This window comes from Lithobates pipiens, unplaced genomic scaffold (genome assembly GCF_037356315.1).
Source record: "Lithobates pipiens isolate NorthernLeopardFrog02 unplaced genomic scaffold, aLitPip1_a1.2 Scaffold_8, whole genome shotgun sequence".
NCBI classification, from domain to species: Eukaryota; Metazoa; Chordata; class Amphibia; order Anura; family Ranidae; genus Lithobates; species Lithobates pipiens.
In genome coordinates this window covers 80,258,333-80,279,447 of record NW_027507903.1, presented here as the reverse complement: position 1 = coordinate 80,279,447, position 21,115 = coordinate 80,258,333, and the positions used below count along the sequence as shown (strand labels likewise).

General features: G+C 44.3%; 1 protein-coding gene across 4 annotated transcripts in view; it reads left to right on the top strand.

Moving 5' to 3' along the window:
- The window catches only part of PIGBOS1 (PIGB opposite strand 1), a 28,569-nt gene extending 12,570 nt beyond the window's left edge, over nt 1–15,999 (top strand). For 2 of the 4 annotated variants that reach the window (XM_077468390.1, XM_077468389.1), the window contains exon 2: nt 15,783–15,999. In XM_077468390.1, the coding sequence (XP_077324516.1) occupies nt 15,826–15,984 (159 nt within the window). In that variant the 5' untranslated portion in view covers nt 15,783–15,825 and the 3' untranslated portion in view covers nt 15,985–15,999. Of the gene's footprint in view, nt 1–12,755; nt 12,888–15,782 lie in introns of all 4 variants that reach the window. The other 2 variants (XM_077468391.1, XM_077468388.1) reach the window with 2 other exon arrangements.
- Nucleotides 16,000–21,115: the final 5,116 nt, after the last annotated feature.

The window sequence follows — 21,115 nt, the reverse complement described above, 5'->3', positions numbered from 1 at the left end:
GCCTCGCTGGCATGCGATGCGCTCGTTCCACAACGAAGGTATTAGAAAATGCTTCCCGACCGTAGGTGTTGGTCAAAAGAGTCTCTAGAAAGGTAGACGGATCGTGGCCCTCTGCTCCCTCCGGCAGGCCGATAAACCGAACGTTCGACCTGCGCGCCCTGTTTTCTAGATCATCTTGCTTTTGAGCTAGAAGATGGAGTTGGCGCCTCACCTCCTCGTGGGATTGCTGGAGCGGGTGTAGCTCGTCTTCCACCCGACCAAGCCTGTCCTCGGCCTCCTTTACACGATCCCTGATCTTGGACATGTCCTGCCGCATGAGAGAGATGTCGACTTTGATCTCTTCAATCTTGGTTGTAAGGGAAGATTGGCAGGCAGAGATAGCTTCAAGCACCTTGTCCGTGTCGTTTGCCGCCGGAGGGGTTGCGGAAGGCGAGGAAGCGCCATCTTGGGCCGGCTCTCTATCCTGCCTACGGAATTTCTCCAAGGAGGCCGCCGCCGAGCTGTGCTTCTTTGACGGAGACATGTCTGGAAGGATGACCGGACCCCTATCCGCCGATTCTCCGTAATAAAAAGGCAGTCGCTGAGGGCAGGATAAGCGTACAGGATATACCGGGAGCGGAGCGCAACTCACTTGCGACCTACTCCATCGCCGTCCAGGCCACGCCCCCACTTTTTACTATTTTATTGTATAATTTTCATCCTACATATGGCATTTAAAATAGTTTTTTTCTGTTCAACTGTGTTTTCAGTTTAAATTGACCATTGGCACAGATTGATCGTTCACTAAGCAAAAAACAGGCACATGACACTGAATCACCTTCTTAAATACAAAATATTTTATAAAAAATTGTGAAACAAGTCCCAAATTTTCAAACAATCCAAAATGTTTTTGAGAGAGGAGAGCAGAATATGTGGTTCCCATAGAAGCTTCCTGAGAGACTGGATGCCTTGGCTACAGAGGAAAGCCATATTGTCAGAGTCTTCAAAAGCGTGCATTGACCACATTGCTTAAAGCGGTTTTGTACAGAAAATTGCAAGTTCATCTTCTTCAAATGGCTTTGGAACATAGATGCAGATATGACCATTGAAATAAAATAATATGCAGTATTTACCTTTTTTATTTTTAATGTTTATGCCGACTTCCGGGCTCTCCTCCCGTGGGAGTAGGCGTGTTTATCGGCTTCGCAATGGTCCCTGGGAACTTTTTTAGCTATTTCCCAGGAATCAGTGGGGGACACAGTCATGCCGAAATCTCGTGAGATTTCGGAAGGAGGACGCCGGTCACGTGACGAGGGCATGTCCGAAATTGCCATTTTGAAAGTGGGCAGGCAGCTCTATCTGCCATTACCACTATAGCACATGAGGCAAGAGGAAGGAAAACAAAGAGGACACTCAATGAGCATGTGCGAGACGGAGCGGTGGATGCTGGGAGCTCAGTGTCATCGCATCCAGGAAGTAAATGCCTGTGGGCTTCAAATGCCCACAGTGAAAATGGAAACCGCCGGACTGCTTTTTTAAAAGTTTTCCTTAGCAATGAAATCGTCACGCCGGGGGTTAAAAAGACTCCGATCGTGACTGCAAAGATACCGTAGGAATCGCCCACCAGTGACACAGATAAAAAAATCCCGCTTTAAAGACCGACCCATAGCTGAGTGTGTGTGTGTGTGTGTGTGTGTATGTGTGTATATATATATATATATATATATCTCTAAATAAATTTACACACACCTCAACTATGAGAGACAAAATGTGGAAACAATCACATTGTCTGTCTGATTTTTGAAAGAATTTATTTGCACATCATGGTGGAAAATAAGTATTTGGTCACCGACAAACAAGCAAGATTTCTGGCTCTCACAGACCACCTTCTTCTTTAAGAGGCTCCTCTGTCCTCCACTCATTACCTGTATTAATGGCACCTGTTTGAACTTGTTATCAGTATAAAAGACACATGTCCACAACCTCAAACAGTCACACTCCAAACTCCACGATGGTGAAGACCAAAGAGCTGTCGAAGGACACCAGAAAAAAAATTGTAGACCTGCACCAGGCTGGGAAGACTGAATCTGCAATAGACAAGCAGCTTGGTGTGAAGAAATCTACTGTGGGAGCAATAATTAGAAAATGGAAGACATGCAAGACCACTGATAATCTCCCTTGATCTGTGGCTCCACGCAAGATCTCACCCTGTGGGGTCAAAATGATCACAAGAACGGTGAGCAAAAATCCCAGAACCACACGGGGACCTAGTAAATGACCTGCATAGAGCTGGGACCAACGTAACAAAGGCTACCATCAGTAACACACTACAGCGCCAGGGACTCAGATCCTGCAGTGCCAGACGTGTCCTCCTTCTTAAGTCAGTACATGTCCGGGCCCATCTGAGGTTTGCTAGAGAGCATTTGGATGATCCAGAAGAGGATTGGGAGAATGTTCTATGGTCAGATGAAACCAAAGTAGAACTGTTTGGTAGAAACACAACTCGTCGTGTTTGGTTGCAACTTAGCATTCTTTCTCCTCCAAAGAACACCATACCTACTGTGAAGCATGGTGGTGGCAACATCATGCTTTGGGACTGTTTCTCTGCAAAGGAAACGGGATGACTGATCCATGTACATGAAAGAATGAATGGGGCCATGTATCGTGAGATTTTGAGTACAAACCTCCTCCCATCAGCAAGGGCATTGAAGATAAAACGTGGCTGAGTATTTCAGCATGACAATGATCCCAAACACACTGCCTGGGCACCAAAGGAGTGAATTCTTAAGAAGCATTTCAAGGTCCTGGAGTGGCCTAGCCAATCTCCAGATCTCTACCCCATAGAAAACCTTTGGAGGGAGTTGAAAGTCCATGTTGCCCAGTGACAGCCCCAAAATATCACTGCTCTAGAGGAGATCTGCATGGAGGAATGGGCCAACATACCAGTAACTGTGTGTGACAAGCTTCTGAAGACTTTTTTTGAGTTTTTCCTTCAGATTTACCAAAAACATATATAATATGAGGTCAAACCTTAGGAGTTTCAATTTGTATGCAATGTGATTGTCTGGATTTGTTTCCAGATTTTATCTCTCATAGTTGAGGTATACCTATGATGACAATTACAAGCCTCTCTCATCTTTTTAAGTGGGAGAACTTGCACAATTGGTGGCTGACTAAATAAATTATATATATATATATATATATATATGTGTATATGTGTGATTCTGCATGTCTGTCAGCAAGGGGCGTGGCGCTTCTGTGATTATTCACAGCAGATGCCAGTCTGTGGGTGCTGGCTGTCTGCTAGCACCCACCGATAGGCAGATCTCCATTCTGTGTTTTACTGACAATGTAAATAAGGCAGTTCTCTGTTCTGATAAGAGGTGATCAAATACCACCAAAAGAAAGCTCTATTTGTAGGATACAAAATTGCATACATTTTATTTGGGTACCGTGTTGCACAACCACAAAATTGTCAGTTAAAGTAACTCAGTGCTGTATCACAGATTGGGGTAAGAGCGTTCCAGAGGATGAGAGAGGCTCGGGAGAAGTCTTGGAGACAAGCATGGTAGGTGGTGACGAGGGAGCTAGAGAGCAGAAGTTCTTGGGAGGAATGAAGAGAACGATTTGGTTGGTGTTTTTCGACTAGGTTAGTGATGTAGCTGGGGGGCAAGTTGTGGATGGCTTTGAAAGTTATTGTTAGTATTTTGAAGTTCATTTGTTTGAGTGGCACCAATGGAGGGATTGGCAGGGTGGGGTAGCAGACGCTGAGAGGTTTGTAAGGTTGATGAGTCTGACAGAAGCATTCATGATGGACTGAAGGGGGGATAGCCTGTGCAAAGGTAATCCAATGAGGAGGGAGTTGCAGTAGTCGAGGTGAGAGATGACCAGGGAGTACATTTTGAGCTTTGTGGTGTCCTTGGTTAGGAAGGGACGTATTTTAGAGATGTTGAGGCAGCAAGCTTTGGAAAGGGATTGGATGTGGGTGTGAAAGGATAGTTCAGAGTCCAGGATAACACCTAGAACCTTGGCACAAGGGGCAGGGTGATAGTTGAGCTGTTGATTTTGCCAGAGAAATCTCTAATTTAATTTAATATATCACATGCAAACAAAATGTAATCCGAAAGTCCCAGTACTGTAAAGATGTGATCAATCATCATACGCTTAATAAGAAACAAATGCCATTACAAACATAAGTATAACTTCGCACAATTAAACATATTGGGCTGCATTCATAAAGCGTTATCTATCACTTTAAGAAATGCAGTAAAATACAGCTCAGCATTTTGGGGGGGGGGGGGCTTCGCAACTGGTATGCATTTTGAAAGGAACCCCCACAACCTTTTTTTTTTTTTTTTTTTTTTTTTTTTAACCACTTGCCGACCGCCGCACGACGATGTACGTCGACAGAATGGCACGGGCAGGCATATGGGCCCGATCGGGCCCCCCCCCCCGGTGCCTGCGGCGGTCGGTATTCGTTCGGGAGCGATCCGGGATGAGGGGGCGGCCATTCATTCATGGCCACCCCCTCGCGATCGCTCCCGACGAATGGAAATCCTTTGTGACATCACTTCCTCTCCTGTAATGTAAACACAGGAGAGGAAGTGATGTAATCTCTCCTCCGTGTCGGTATTTTTCGTTCCGACACCGAGGAGAGAGGATCGGTGAGTTGCACCAACACGACACTTCACAGTAGAACATGCCAGGCACACTCACACCCCCCCTTTACCCCCCGATCACCCCCCCCAATTACCCCTGCCCCCCCAGTCACAGTGACACCAATGCATTTTTTATTTTTTTTGCATTGGTGTCATTTGTGACTGTAATAACTGTTAGGGCAGTTAGGGTTAGCCCCCTTTAGTTCTAATGTACCCCCCTAACCCCCCCAATAAAGGTTTAACCCCGTGATCACCCCCCGTCGCCAGTGTCACTAAGGCTGGGTTCACATTGCAGCGGTTTATGAGAACGGATGTGATTCGCACCGCACTGCAGTGCAAATCACATCCGATCTCTGCGATTCGAGTTCAGCCATTCGCCGCACCCGCCGCAAATTCGCACGGGACCCTTTTTTTTTGTCCGCAGCAGAATCTGATCGCATGGGTGTTCACACCATGCGATCCGAGTTTGCAGATCGCACTGCGATATGCGAACTGATCTGGGGGTGTCATTAACATTTCACTGACACTCCCAGCAGTTCGCATAGGGCAGTGTGAACTGCCGCCGGGAGGTATGTGATGCGGGAACCCGCCGCGGATTTGTGGCGTTCCCGCATCGCTCCAGTGTGAACCCAGCCTAATAAGCGATCGTTTTTCTGATTGCTGTATTAGTGTCACAGGTGATGCTAGTTAGGCAGGTAGGTATTTAGGTTCGCCGCAGCTTTTTATAGCGCCAGGGACCCCCATATACTACCGCATAAAGCCCCCTGATTGCCCCCTAGTTAACCCTTTCACCAGTGATCACCATATAACTGTTACAGGTGACGCTGGTTGGTTAGTTATTTTTTTATAGTTTCAGGGCACCCGCCATTTATTACCTAGTCTCACTAGTGTACCCCTAAATTTAGGGGTGTCTACTTTCCAAAATGGGGTCATTTGGGGGGGGTTTGTGCCATCTTGGCATTTTATGGCCTTCAAAACTGTAACGCCCTTAGAAAGCCTGAAGGCGGTGCTTGGTTTTCGGGGCCCCGTACGCGGCTAGGCTCCCAAAAAGCCCCACATATGTGGTATCCCCGTACTCAGGAGAAGCAGCAGAATTTATTTTGGGGTGTCATTTCACATATGCCCATGGCATGCGTGAGCAATATATCATTTAGTGACAACTTTGTGGAAAAAAAAAAAAAAAAGTTTGTAATTTTCCCGCAACTTGTGGCAAAATATAAAATATTCCATGGACTCAACATGCCTCTCAGCAAATAGCTTGGGGTGTCTACTTTCTAAAATGGGGTCATTTGTGGGGGTTTTGTGCCATCTTGGCATTTTATGGCCTTCAAAACTGTAATAGGTAGTGAGAAGTGAAATCAAACATTTACGCCCTTAGAAAGCCTGAAGGCGGTGCTTGGTTTTCGGTGCCCCGTACGCGGCTAGGCTCCCAAAAAGTCCCACATATGTGGTTTTCCCGTACTCAGGAGAAGAAGCAGAATTTATTTTGGGGTGTCATTTCACATATGCCCATAGCATGTGTGAGCAATATATCATTTAGTGACAACTTTGTGTAAAAAAAAAAAAAAAAAAAAAAAAATTTTTTTGTCATTCAATCGCTTGAGGCAAAAAAATAAAATATTCAATGGGCTCAACATGCCACTTATCAATTTCCTTAGGGGGTCTACTTTCCAAAATGGGGTCATTTGGGGGGGTTTTGTACTGCCCTGCCATCTCAAGAAATGAGATAGGCAGTCATAAACTAAAAGCTGCGTAAATTCCAGAAAACGTACCTTAGTTTGTAGATGTGACAACTTTTGCGCAAACCAATAAATATACAGTTATTGACTTTTTTTTTTTTACCAAAGACATGTGGCTGAATACATTTTGGCCTAAATGTATGACTAAAATTGAGTTTATTGGATTTTTTTAATAACAAAAAGTAGAAAATATAATTTTTTTTCAAAATTTGCGGTCTTTTTACGTTTATATCGCAAAAAATAAAAATCGCAGTGTCAGTCAAATACCTTTAAAATAAAGCTCTATTTGTGGGAAGAAAAGGACGCAAATTTCGTTTGGGTACAACATTGCATGACCGCGCAATTACCAGTTAAAGCAGCGCAGTGCCAAAGTGTAAAAAGACCTCTGGTCATTTACCAGCAAAATGGTCCGGTCTAAAAGTGGTTAAAGAGCTTGTTTGCTTTGATTTTTTTATTTTTATTTTTTTCTTACCGTATATACTCGAGTATAGGCCGACCCGAATATAAGCCGAGGCCCCCAATTTACCCCCAAAAAAACTGGCAAACTTATTGACTCGTGTATAAGCCGAGGGTGAGACATGCCTGTCCATCCCTGTGTGTGTGTCCGTCCATCCCTGTGTGTCCGTCCATCCCTGTGTGTCCGTCCATCCATCCCTGTGTGTGTGTGTGTCCATCCATCCATCCCTGTGTGTGTGTCTCCATCCATCCATCCCTGTGTGTGTGTGTCTCCATCCATCCATCCATCCCTGTGTGTGTGTGTCTCCATCCATCCATCCATCCATCCATCCCTGTGTGTGTGTGTCTCCATCCATCCCTGTGTGTGTGTCTCCATCCATCCATCCATCCGTGTGTGTGTGTGTGTCTCCATCCGTGTGTGTGTGTGTGTGTGTGTGTGTGTGTGTGTGTCCAGCCTACCTGTGTCCCGAGCCTTTGTCCCGAGCCTCCGTCCCGTGTCGTGCCTTGCCTTCGTCCCGTCCCGTCCCGTCCCGTCCCGTGCCGTGCCTTGCCTTGCCTTGCCTCCGTCCCGTGCCCTCTTCGTCGGCGGCCATTGTAAAATTCAAAAGCCGCGCCTCCTCCTTCGCCTGTGATAGGCGGAACACTGAATTTCCCAGCAGCCTGTGTTCCGCCTATCACAGACGTCGTATCATCCTCGTCCGTAGTACGAGGATGAGACGATGCCCGTGATAGGCGGAACACAGGCTGCTGGGAAATTCAGTGTTCCGCCTATCACAGGCGAAGGCGGAGCCGGAGGCGCGGCTTTTGAATCATAGAATGGCCGCTGTCTGTCTGCTCGACACGCTGATCGAGCGGGCAGACAGCGATGACTCGAGTATAAGCCGAGGGGGGCACTTTCAGCCTCAAAAAAGAGGCTGAAAATCTCGGCTTATACTCGAGTATATACGGTAAATGCTGGCAAAGCTTTTCTTTACATTCAGCTGTCAGCGGGAAACCCCCGCTGATAGCGGATGACTCATGGGTTGTTAAGGACGCGGCGGCTGCCCACTCCTTAACAACCATATATTTGTAAAGGACTGGAAATTTCCAAAAATATTCTTCAAGGAGGGTATACTGGATATAACAAGATTTTATTGATGGCTCTCACACCACAGATAAATAGTACAAACATTAAATATAATTAACCCCTCCAATACAATTAAAATTTAAGACAAGGTCTTAATGAGACATCGGTGTCTAACATATGTTCTCATCCACACCATCCATTCAATCCACACACATCACTCTATTGGAAAAATTTTTGAACCATGCATGGTACTAAAAAATTTGAAAGATATAATGAAAATTTTTTCTTTAAATAGTCTTATTCAAAATTCCATCAATGTGTTGATTGATTTGACTCCACTAACATGACAACTTTATTGCTACAGATATGTTAGTTTTCCCTTTTGAATGAAAGTGACTGTGTAAAGAAGTATCTAATCCAAGTATATGAAAGGACCCCTGGTAGGACTTCATAGACTCGAGGCTTATCTTTAAAGTCAGGTGTATCAGTAAGGCCGCGTACACACGCGGGGACTGTTCGCTGAAACTGTCCGCTGAAACCAAGTTTCAGCGGACAGTCCGCTCGTGTGTGGGCTTTCAGCGGACAGTTTCAGCGAACAGTCCGCTGAACAAGGTTTTTCGGAAATTCCGAAAAACTGTCCGCTGAAACCTTGTTTCAGCGGACAGTCCCCGCGTGTGTAGGCTTGTTCGTCAAACAAAGTTGCGCGCATGCTCAGAAAGGATTTTCACGCCGAAAGTTATAATGCAGTGTATAGGACGTCGTATTTTTCGTCCCGTCGTACGTGCCGTTCACGTCATCGCGCACGGTTTCAGCAAACTGTTCGTCCGTCGTGTGTGGCCATGTCCGTCCATGCTAATTTTGAGCGGACTGTTTGCCGAAACTGTTTGACGGACAAAGTTGGGCGAACAGTCCCCGCGTGTGTACGCGGCCTCAGGCAATTGGACAAGGAAACAAACAAGCCAAAAACATACAAACAGCCAAATGGCTAAAAGTGTTGAAAACTGCAAAACCCCCAGTCTGGTTGAGATGTAGAAATGTTGCTAGGAAACCCAGGAATCGCTCGAACTTCCTCAGAGCTTATAATACATTTTCTTTTGGTAATGCATTAGTCCTTTGCGAAAGTCTTTTTTATTTTTTTACACGTAAATAAAAAGACACTCGCACTCTCTTAACTCTAAACTGATGACCTGTACTGAGCATTTGAAGTGTCGCCTATTGACAATTCTGGGTAGCAAAGTTTGTCACTATTTCGCAGGCACGTGCGATTATATATATATATATATATATATATATATATATATAATAATTAGTGATGCACCGAAACATATCGGCCGAAAATGCCCTTTTCGCCAATTTGCCGAAAGAGAAAAACGGCCGATAATGGAGCCGAAAATGGGGCGTGGCCTGGGTGGTGACGCCCATCATGGGGGATGTATAGCGCAGGAGAGCCGCCTCCGCCGCCTGTTTGATCACAGCGCCGGGAACATCACAGCTTTTATTTCAATAGCTGTGTGTTCCCGGCCGCACGCCGTCACACACAGCCCCTCCCCCTTGTCCGGGCACTTTGATAGACAGATCATCCGTCCAATCCTGCGGATGATCTGTCTATCTAAGTGCCCGGACAAGGGGGAGGGGCTGTGTGTAACGGCGCACGGCCGGGAACACACAGCTATTGAAATGAAAGCTGTGATGTTCCTGGCGCTGTAATCAAACAGGCGGCGGAGGCGGCTCTCTTCCCTGCACAGGCTGGCTGCAATGGGGCACACTGGCCTGCAATGGGGGATGCCTCCTGTACCACGTCCTCTGTCTCTGACCATCTCCTGTACCATGTCCCCAGTCTGACCATCTTCTGTACCATGTCCCCAGTCCCTGACCATCTCCTGTACCACGTCCTCTGTCTCTGACCATCTCCTATACAGTGTCCCCCAGTCTGACCATCTCCTGTACCGTGTCCCCTGTCTCTGACCACCTCCTGTACCATGTCGCCAGTCTCTGACCACCTCCTGTATCATGTCGCCAGTCTCTGACCACCTCCTGTACCATGTCGCCAGTCTCTGACCACCTCCTGTACCATGTCGCCAGTCTCTGACCACCTCCTGTATAAAAATATTTTTAAAAAACAGTAATTTTCGGTATCGGTTTTCGGCCTAGTGTATTTTTCATTTTCGGTATCGGTTTCGGCACCAAAAAACCCATTCGGTGCATCCCTAATATATATATATATATATATTACATACATACATACATACATACATACATACATACATACATACATACATACATACATACATACATACATACATACATACATACATACACATATATATATATATATACATATATATACATACATACACATATATATATACATACATACATACATATATATATATATATACATACATATATATATACATACACATATATATATATATATATACATACATACATATATATACATACACATACATATATATATACATACACATATATATATATATACATACATACATATATATATATATATATATATACATACATATATATATATATACATACATATATATATATATACATACATATATATACATATATATATATATATACATACATACATACATACATACATACATACATACATACATACATACATACATACATACATATACACATACAGACGGTCCGCAAGAAATCGTCAGCGAAGAACAGCCAGTATTGCAAAAATACAAAAAGCTTTATTGACAATAAAAAAATATTAAATACATGAATTACACTTCCACCATATATTCAATTAAAATATAACAAGGTTGTCTAAGGACACGGGTAGCTACCACGGATACTAACGGGGGAGATATCCCGCTCCCTGCACACTTAGCACCACACGCTGCAGGCTCCATGTGCAGCAGGGGTATGCTTGATGGGATGGTGTCTAGAGGTCGACCGATATGGGTTTTTCTCTAGCCGATGCCGATGCCGATATTTAGAAATCATGGCGGCCGATAGCCGATATATGATGCCGATATGTTAGGCCGATTTTATTTTATTTATTATTTTTTTCCTTTTTTATTTATTATTTTTTTTTTAATCCCCCTTGATCTAACACACCTTTCCCACTGGGGCGTTTTTCAGGCGCTTTTGGGCTAAAAATAGCGCCTGTAAAGTGCCTGCAAAACGGCTCCCCTGCAGTCTGTGTGAAAGACAGAGTGCTTTCACACTGAGGCGATGCGCTGGCAGGATCTTAAAAAAAAAAAAATCCTGCAAGCAGCACGTTTGGAGTGGTGTATACCGCTCCTCATCCACTCCTGCCCATTGATATGAATGGGCACCACTGCCAAAGCGCATGCAATGCGATTTGGCAGCAGTGCTTCATGGGCGCATTTAACCTCTTCCTTGGCCGCTAGCTGGGTTATATGTGCCCCACTAGCAGCCAAATAGAACCGCTAAAATTATGGTAAAGAGCCGCTAAAACTTGCGTTTTACCATCAACGCCTGCCCGCTCCAGTGTGAAAGCAGCCTTCATAAGTGATACAGAAAATTTCTTACATTTAAACATTTATTAAACAAAACAAACCTCCAATCAGTTTACTTGTATGTATGATTTAGATAAAAAAAATTAAAAAAAACCTATGTATTAAATAAAAACAGGTAGTCAAAACTTTTGGACGAAAAAAAAAAAAATGGGCTACCTTTACTGTTTTTATTTTATTTTTAAATAGTGTATTTTTTTCCCAAAAAAATGCATTTGAAAGACCTCTGTGCAAATGCCGTGTGATATAAAATATTGCAACAACCGCTATTTTATTCCCTAGGATCTCTGCTAAAAAAATATATATAATTTTTGGGGGGGTCTAAGTGATTTTCTGGCAGAAAATACAGGATTTTTACTTGTAAGCAACAAGTGTCAGAAAAGATTTAGTCTTTAAATGGTTAAACTGAGAACTTCTACACACAGAGATGACTTCATTCATTCATTCAGTGTAAACATTGTATCATTTAGTTCTTTTCTTGGCAGTCTGCCCAGAGAGGAGGAAAGTGTTGCTATGACGACTCAGACAACTTACACTGTCTTCTTACAGAAGTCATTTCAAAGTCCCGCTGTAGTTCTAAATCGGCTTTTTATCGGCAGAATCGGCCGATGCCGATTATTAAAAAAACGGCAAATATCGGTCGACCTCTAATGGTGTCAGCCAGGGGGTGGATGTGTAAACTCAGAAGTGTATAGATAGTTCCAGTGTCTCATCACTCCCGGATGGCGCTGAACTATCCTGCCTTCACAGGGGGAATTGTCCCGTTCCTTGCGCACCAAGCACCACACGCTATAGTCTCTGTGTGCTCCATCCTGCTATTTCCATGGCTTGTTCCCAAGGAAAGGCAGTGTCCGTGGAGAATGATCTGTGTCCGGACATCACCATCGTGATGACACCAAGCTGATGCATTTCACTCCTCAGGCGAGCTTCTTCAGCTCATCCCTATCTCAGGAAATTGCTTCACCAATATGCTTCATTCCTACATAGTATGACTACTGGCACATATGTGATTTATGCAAATATCCTGGGACTGCAATAGGATTGATCCACTTGCGCATACAATTATTTCTCTGGACTGTACTAATTGACCCGTGGAATACCACCTTGATCCCCTTACGGAGCAATTCCCGCTCCTCTGAGTCTGTAACTACCTTCCTAATTTTGCTGCCCATACACTAAGTGCTGCACAATTTTGGCTAGAATGAGAATCCAGCTTTATTTTTTTCTCTCTCAGAATAGAGATCATGATTGTTTAGGCATAACATCTTTCACGTTATACAAAAAATTGGGCTAAAGTTACTGTTTTTCGCTTTTTTTTTTTTTCTCACAGAGACTCGGTGAACACATTGTGTGCGCAGGGAACGTGCAAAGGGGAGGCCGTCGGGTCTGCTCTGTGGCCATCATTCGGCTATAGCACGGACGGCAAGTGGTTAATTGAATACATGGTGGAGGTGTAGTTCATGTAATAATCAATCATTTTTTCATTGTCAGTAAAGCTTTTTGTATTTTTGCAATCCTGGCTGTTCCTCGTTGACAAATTCTTGCGGACACTCAGTCAATTTATGTATATTCTGACATTAATCTAGAGCAGAGATCGGCAAACTTTTTCCACTTTTAGGCCCCTTTCACATGGGACGGATCAGTAATGATCCACCCCATGATGATCCGCTTGCTCAGTGGGGATCGCTCCGTTGTCCCTGCTGAGCCGGCGGATAACAAGGCAGTCCCGGCACACTGTGCAGGGACCGCCCTGTCAGCTCTCCGCTCTCCTCTATGGGGGATCGGATGAACACGGACCGTCTGTCCGTCTTCATCCGCTCTGCAGACGGATAGAAAAATAGGATTTTCCTCCGTCTGCAGAATCGGACAATAGCGGAGGCAGACCATATCGGGTGTCTGCGGATGTTCATCCGCAGACACCCGCTATCCCATAGGAATGCATGCATGTCCGTATTTCATCCGCAAACGGATGGATGAAATACGGACAAAATGTCCGCATGTGTGAAAGGGGCCTTAGGGGCCGGATTCAATGTATGTAAATGCATGGAGGGCCGTATTCTCCTTCTATCCAAATCCCCATAGTAATAACATTATAGGTTTACCTCACTTTAAGGTGCTTAACTAGTACAAATCCAGTTCACTCTGAGGGAACATGTGGCTGGGGATTTGGATTTTGCTGCCCCCTCCCCCAATCTGGCACCCAAGGGTGGCTGACGCCAGCCAGCATGGTCTGGAGATGGGGTCCCTGTCCCCACTGTCCCCCTTCACATCACTTCTATAATGTTCTCTGCCCCCTCCCCCCCATAGCAGGTTTCCTGTGCCCCCAAAGCAGAGTCCTCTGTCCCCTGCACCCCCCACCACACACCGTAGTGTCCTTTGTCCCCCTCCACCCCACACAAACACTGTGTAGGTAGAGCTCTCCTACCTTACAGATGTGTAAGGTAGGAGATCGATATCACAGCGCTGGATGGGGGTGGGAACTGCTGGTTAACCACTTCAGCCCCGGAAGGATTTACCCCCTTCCTGACCAAAGTACTTTTTTGTGATTCGGCACTGCGTTGCTTTAACTGACAATTGCGCGGTGGTGCGACGTGGCTCCTAAACAAAATTGACATTGTTTTTTTCCCCACAAATAGAGCTTTCTTTTAGTGGTATTTGACCGCCTCTACGTTTTTTAATTTTTTGCGCTATAAACAAAAAAAGCAACAATTTTGAAAAAAAACACATTATGTTTTACTTTTTTGCTATAATAATTATCCCCAAAATATATATAAAAAAAAACATTTTTTTTCCTCCGTTTAGACCGATTCGTATTGTTCCACACATTTTTGGTAAAAATAAATCACAATAAGCGATTATTGATTGGTTTGCGCAAAAGTTAGTGTCTACAAAATAGGGGTTAGTTTTATGGCATTTTTATTAATACGGGTTAAGTGTGCCTTAGGGGCGTGTTGCTAACTGTAGGGGGCGTGGCTGTGTTTTACACATCACTGATCTCTGCTCCAATCACAGGGAGCAGAGATCAGTGACACTGTTGCTAGGCAGAGCAGGGAGATGCTTGTTTACATTAACATCTCCCCGTTCTTCCTCCCCGTGACACGATCGCGGGTATCCCCGTGGCGATCGAAACGGCAGGACACGCGATCGGACTCATGGAGGTCCCGACCAGCGCGCAAGATGGCACAGCGGCAAATTTAAAGGAACGTACCTGTACGCCCATTTGCCTGTCTGTGCCATTCTGCCGACGTACATCGGCATGTGCCGGTCGGGAAGTGGTTAATGTAAAAAGTGAACTTCATTGGTTCCCGTCCCCATCCAGCCCTGTGATGCAGCCGCACTTGCCGCTGTCCAATGAAGAGGACAGTGGTGAAAATGTCTGCAGGCCGGGTGCCTGTTAATTAATCATGGGCACTGATGGGCCAGACCTCTAGCGGTGGCGAGCCGGGTGCGGCGCGCTGGTTGCCGACCCCTGATCTAGAGGAACACAGTCCCCTGCCCTCTGTGGATGATTTGGAGTAACGGTACGTACTGATCGAAGGTTTCTGGCATTGAATTCTTCCCCCCTGGATCCATTATATGGAGGTGTAGCTTTGATAACTATTTTGGTTTATTATTTTGTTTATATGTGCAGTTTTAAAGCTTGACATGTTTGGTATCTTTTTATTCAGTGCAATCTTAGGGCCGGTTTACACAGGGGGCGATGCGAGGCGACACCGACTTGCCTCGCCGCGACCTCAGCGGCGACTTGCAAATGACTTCTGTATAGAAGTCAATGCAAGTCGCCCCGAGGTCGCCCAAAAGTAGTACAGGAACCTTTTTTGAGTCGGAGCGACTCGAGTCGCTCCTCTCAGAACGGTTCCATTGTACAGAACGAGGGCGACTTGTCAGATCGCGGCACGGCAAGTCGTGTCGCTCCCTGTGTGAACCGGCCCTTAGATTTTATATTTTGCATATAAAAACAAATGGTTTGCGTGCAATAAAATTAACGTTGGCGTATTTTCTACTGAAAATGTGAGTTTTGATAAATAGTTAATCATGTTGTGTAACATAAAGAAATTGCAACTCCCACTATTTTATTTAGTAGGGAATCTGCTTTCAGAAAATGTATCATGTTTTGGGGGGGGGGGTCACTTCTCTTCAGGCTGTACATTTTATCCATGTGCAAAGAACAAGAAAAGGCTGTGGCAGTGAACGGGTTAAAGTAGTGTACTGATCAGGTTTATTATTGGTGGTTGGTGGGGGTTGTCAACACATCACATTGGTCTGAACAAGCACCATTTTAAAATAGTTTTGTGCTGTTGCATTTGGTACATTTCTATTTGTTATAACTTATTAGTGTGAATGTCTTCTCTTCCAGGTTCACGGCCTTTCCTTCAGAAGAACGCATTCCTGCTGTGAAGATGATTCCTAGACTGCCTTTCGGTCAGCTCATGCTGGCAATGCTACTTGGAGTTGGTGCCGGCTTATATATTTATAAGCCACTTATAGAAAGGCATCAGTTTGAACAGAGACAGCAAAACACAAAAGTTCAAATTACTGATGTTGAAGAAAATAAATAAAACATTTTCAAATTATTTTGCTGTTGTATTTTTGAATTGATGAAATGAAATATTGTAATCATATCTGCCTAGGAATGCAATTATTTTAGGAAATATAAGCTGCTAAATGCCTTAACTCATCAGCAGTATATAGCAGTCTTGTGACTTCTATCAGTGTTTGATTAAAACTTGTAGAAGGATTTTTTATTCTTCTCTGACTGTCCTATGAGGCTGCAGGACCCCTGACCCTCTGTCTGGACAGTGCTGATTGGCCCTGTGCCAATCACATGCACTCTCCCAAGAAAAAAAAAACACTAGCAATACACACAAAACTGAGCATGTGCAGAGTGACTCCATAGTCTCTACTATCAGGAGATGGCTTGGGGACTGTGGAAGAAGGGGAGGATCAGAGAAGACAGGATCAAACAGCCTGTTTACACAATGCTGAGGTTTAACCCTTTTAGGCTCCACAGTGAGTATAACAAGTATGCTTTACTGCATATACAGACTGATTTTACTGTTGTGGAGTTAGTAACACTTCAAGTATAGAAAACCTTGTCAATGAATTTTTCCCCTTTTTTGTATGTCTTTGGTCTGTTAACCACTTACTGTCCACAGGCTGTTTATAAACAGCCTGGAACTCAAGTTGTTAAAACAAGCTCATGACTCAGCAGTAGGGGTGCAACGGATCAAAAAACTCACTGATCAGATCGTTCCTCGGATCAGAGTCACGGATCGGATCATTTTTCGGATCAGCAAATAATAATTTAATTTGTAAAAACCTGTGGAAATTCCACCACCATATAGTCCCCACTGTAATATCCACAATCTCCCCCACTGTAATATTGGCTGAGTATTGGCTGGGTATCGGCTAGAGTATTGGCTGGGTATCGGCTAGAGTATTGGCTGGGTATCGGCTAGCGTATTGGCAGGGTATTGAGGGATGGCTGCTTCCATCTCAGGATCTCTCCCCTCCACTGTACAGGTTAGTAGAGAGAGAGGAGAGAGGAACCGGCATCATGACATGACGCCGGTTTGTTTACAAGTGATCGCTCCGTTGGAGCGATCATTATAAACAGCCTGGGTGTAGAAAGATGGCCGCCGCTTCGGAGCTAGGCCGAAGCCACGGCCTTTCCTAAGCCGAGACCGCGGAGCGCTCCGTGGATCGCGGCATGTGCCAATCCGAGCGGGTTAACCCGTTCGGATCACGGATCGGTGACGATCCGTTGCACCCCTACTCAGCAGTAGCTGTGAGCTAAGTAACTAACTTTTTTTTTTTTTTTTCAGTCCGCTCCCAGCTGTTCAGTAAAAGTGATCTCTTTTATGACATGTTCGGTATCTATTTGCTTAATGCAACCCATCTTTTATTTTACCAATTTCATATTCTTTTGTGTTTGTGCGGACTAAAAATAAATCTTAGTATATATATATTTTTTTTTTCCCTTGAAAATATAGGTTTGATAAACAGTTGCGCAAATGTTGTGCACCCCTAAAACATTGCAGCTGTCACTGTTATAATATACAGGGCTTTCAGAAAATAACTGCCTAAAGGTTTGTCAGTAATGTTCTGGTAAGAAAAAAAAAATGCAGATTTTTACTTGTGCGAAAAGTAATTAAATATGCCATTGAATTATATAATATCTGTTAACCGCTAGCCGACCAGCCGCCGCCGTTATTCTACGTCGGTAGCATAAAAGGCCACTAGTGGGGTGCTTGAGCGCCTAACGCTCGCTCCCCGAGCCGATGTGAGTGCCCGCCGTGTTCCCGCGATTGCTCAGGGCACACGGAGAACCAGGAGCTGTGTGTGTAAACACACAGTTTCCGGTTCTCTGAGCAGTGAACTGATAGATCTTCTGTTCATACAGAGTATGAACAGCGATCTGTTCATTTCCCTACACAGTCCCACTCCCCCTTCAGTTAGAACACTCCCTATGATGCATATTAACCCTTTCACTGCCAGGGTATTCTGCTGTTTTTGATCATCTTAACTGTAAGTACAATATATACGTTTAATAGAATGGTTTTAAATGTTACGCTATGAAGTGCTTTCCTCTACCTTTTTATATGCATGAAAACTAGGGCTGTGGAAATTAAAGATTAATTCCTCGATTAATTTATGAATTTTTTTGATCGATCAAAATTTTTTTGATCTGTACTCTCCTCTCCGCCGGCTTCCTGGTCTTCAAGGAGTTCCGTCAGAGATCTGGTGATGTCACGGACATCAACATCACTGGACTCCTCCCCCCCCTTCCCCAAGTGCCCTCGTCTGCTAATGAAGGGAAGGGGGGAGTCTGGTGACGTTGAAGTTCTGATTGAACGTAACGTGTACGGGGCAGGAGGTACGCATGATGTCACCCGCTGCTGCCCTATGGAACTAACACGATTGTTGGTTTTACATGCTGTATTTTTATCATCTTTTATGTGAGTAGTTTGCGTTTGAACACAAAAATTAAATCTTATACTTAAGCGGTGAGCACTTAGATCTTTTCTTTTCTACCCATGACCTGGCGTCCTTGCTGAGATCTAAGGAGATGTGAGAGAAGTTTATGATCCGTCTTAACCCTTTTGATACCTGCTTGCATGACCACCTGTTGGCACAGGGGTCCATGCCATAAGGTGAGAGTGATTAGTTAGACCGGAGGTGGAGGGATTGTCACACTACTGTGGGGAAAAAAAAGACTTGTCAGTGCTACAGTTTGAATTTAAAACGTATTTGTGTGAAGTTAAGTCATGGATTGTGGGAACTAGTGTCGGGTGATTGTATATAGTGTATACCACATTTACCACTGACTAATGCCGAATTGCAATGCAAGGAGACCAGCTAAAAGTAGTTGGATCTGTATGTGCGTTATAATTAATTGATTTAAAAAAAAAAAAAACCAACACGAAAATTTTAATCAGTAACAGCCCTAATGAAAACTACTGAAGATCGGTTTATATATGCTGGGCTGAGTATTAGATTTAATCCTTGGATGGTAACAAGGCTGAACCTATATGCGGATGATATCTTATCCCTCCTGATAATCACAGGGATGTGTGGAGACCAAAAGCAATTTAGATCTCCCATAATTTGAGATCCAAAGTCTCTGGTAAGAGGCATGAGCTGATGAGGGGGATGGTCTTGTACGAGCACCCTGTCACTTTTTGTTGGATTTGTTTACACATTCAACCACTGGGATATCTATCATCTAAACGGACTGTCAATACCGGATCCTGTGTATGTATCACTTTGATGGACTCAATGTTTTGTTATATTTTTTGTTATATCATTTGTGATTATTAGAGAATTGATGATTGAATGAGAAGCATACCTAGTCACTTTCTTGTTAAGTTTGGTAAAATCCCTGCAATGTACATAGATCACACAGAGGCAAATAGTTTTTTTTCTCAACAAAATTGGAGCTACTCTTTAAGTGCAAAAGAAAATCCTTGTTGCTCCTATTAGAAATTCAGTGCTGTCATGTGTTCTGTGCACACTTTGTGTTATGGCAAAGAACCCCCCCAGTTATTATATAGTACCATGGAGCAATTGGTGCCTATGATGTAGAGAGGAGAAAGTCAGTAGCTTACCACCTTCCTGCCCGCTTACTTTTCCCAACAAGAGTCTATGTGCATCCAAAGACACAGCATGGCTGAACATACCCCTCGATCCCTGCTCACAGGGTTTGATTGACAAGCTGCTGCCTCTTGTGTCCTGTGAGAAGAAAATACAGCGTTGCTGTAGATGGGCACAGCACTGTTTTGAAACAAGCAATGTAAGTATAACTTTTACTACTTCTGGAGTATGCTGCATAATCTCTGAAATAAGTCCCTTTTTTGATAGATGGGACTACTGTGGGAATAGCGTCTCTCTATTTATATTCACTAATGTAAGTATTGGGGGGGCTGATATTGGAAGTTTTTTTTATTTTTTTTACCTTGCCATTCCTTGCAAGTTTGGGGTTTAATTTTTGCAAATCGAATTGGAGATTTGATCAGGATCAGTGGTGAACTCAAAACTGAGAACTACAGGCAGATACTTATCCATCATGTCATACCATCAGGAAGGCTTCTGTTTGGACCCACATTTATTCTGCAGCAGGACAATGCCTCCAAACATACAGCCATCTATCTTCAGCATAAACAAAAACATGTGGACCCAGAAGTAATGGTTTGGCACCCACAGAGCCCTGATCTCAACAGAGGGATTTGAGGCAGCCTACATTTACAGAAGATCTGTGGTTAGTTCTCCAAGATGTTTGGAACAACCTACCTGCAAAGTTCCTTAAAAAACTGGGGGTTGTTTGCTAAAGCTGGAGAGTGCGAAATCTGGCGCAGCTCTGCATAGAAACCAATCGGCTTCCAGGTTTTATTGTCAAAGCTTAACCACTTCAGCTCCGGACCAATAAACACCTTAAAGAGGAAGTAAACCCTTTCAAACCACTTTGACCTACAGGTAAGCCTAGATTAAGGCTTACCTGTAGGTCCAAGCAATATCTCCTAAACCTATATGGTTTAGGAGATATTTGCCCGAAAACGGGCACCGCTGTCTACGGCGCATGCGCCGTAGACAGCGGCGCGCAGGCGCGCTAAATGCGGCAAGTCCAAGAATGGATTTGCCTAATTTGTCGACTCCCGTGCGCATGCGCGGGAGTGACGTCATCGCGGCTTCGCCGAATGGCAGCGGCGGAGCTGCGAGACGCGACTCCCGTGCGCATGCGCGGGAGTGACGTCATCGCGGCTTCGCCGCTGTGATTCGTCAGAGCTGCGAGACGCCACCAGCAAGATGGATGCGGCGGACTACAGGGGACAGCGGCGACTTCGCTGGCTCCTGTGTCAGGTAAGTGACACATAATGAGCTACTATGCGATGCATAGTAGTCCATTATGCTTTACCTTTGCAGGGGAAAAAAAGAGGAAGTAAACCCATCAGGGTTTACTTCCTCTTTAAGGACCAGAGGTCTTTTTCCAATTTCGCACTGTGCTGCTTTAACTGGTAATTGCGCGGTCATGCAATATTGCACCCAAACGAAATTTGCGTCCTTTTTTTCCCACAAATAGAGCTTTCTTTTGATGGTATTTGATTGCCTCTGCGATTTTTTTATTTTTTTATTTTTTTTTGCGATATAAATGGAAAAAGAGCGAAAATTTTGAAAAAAAAAGATATTTTCTTC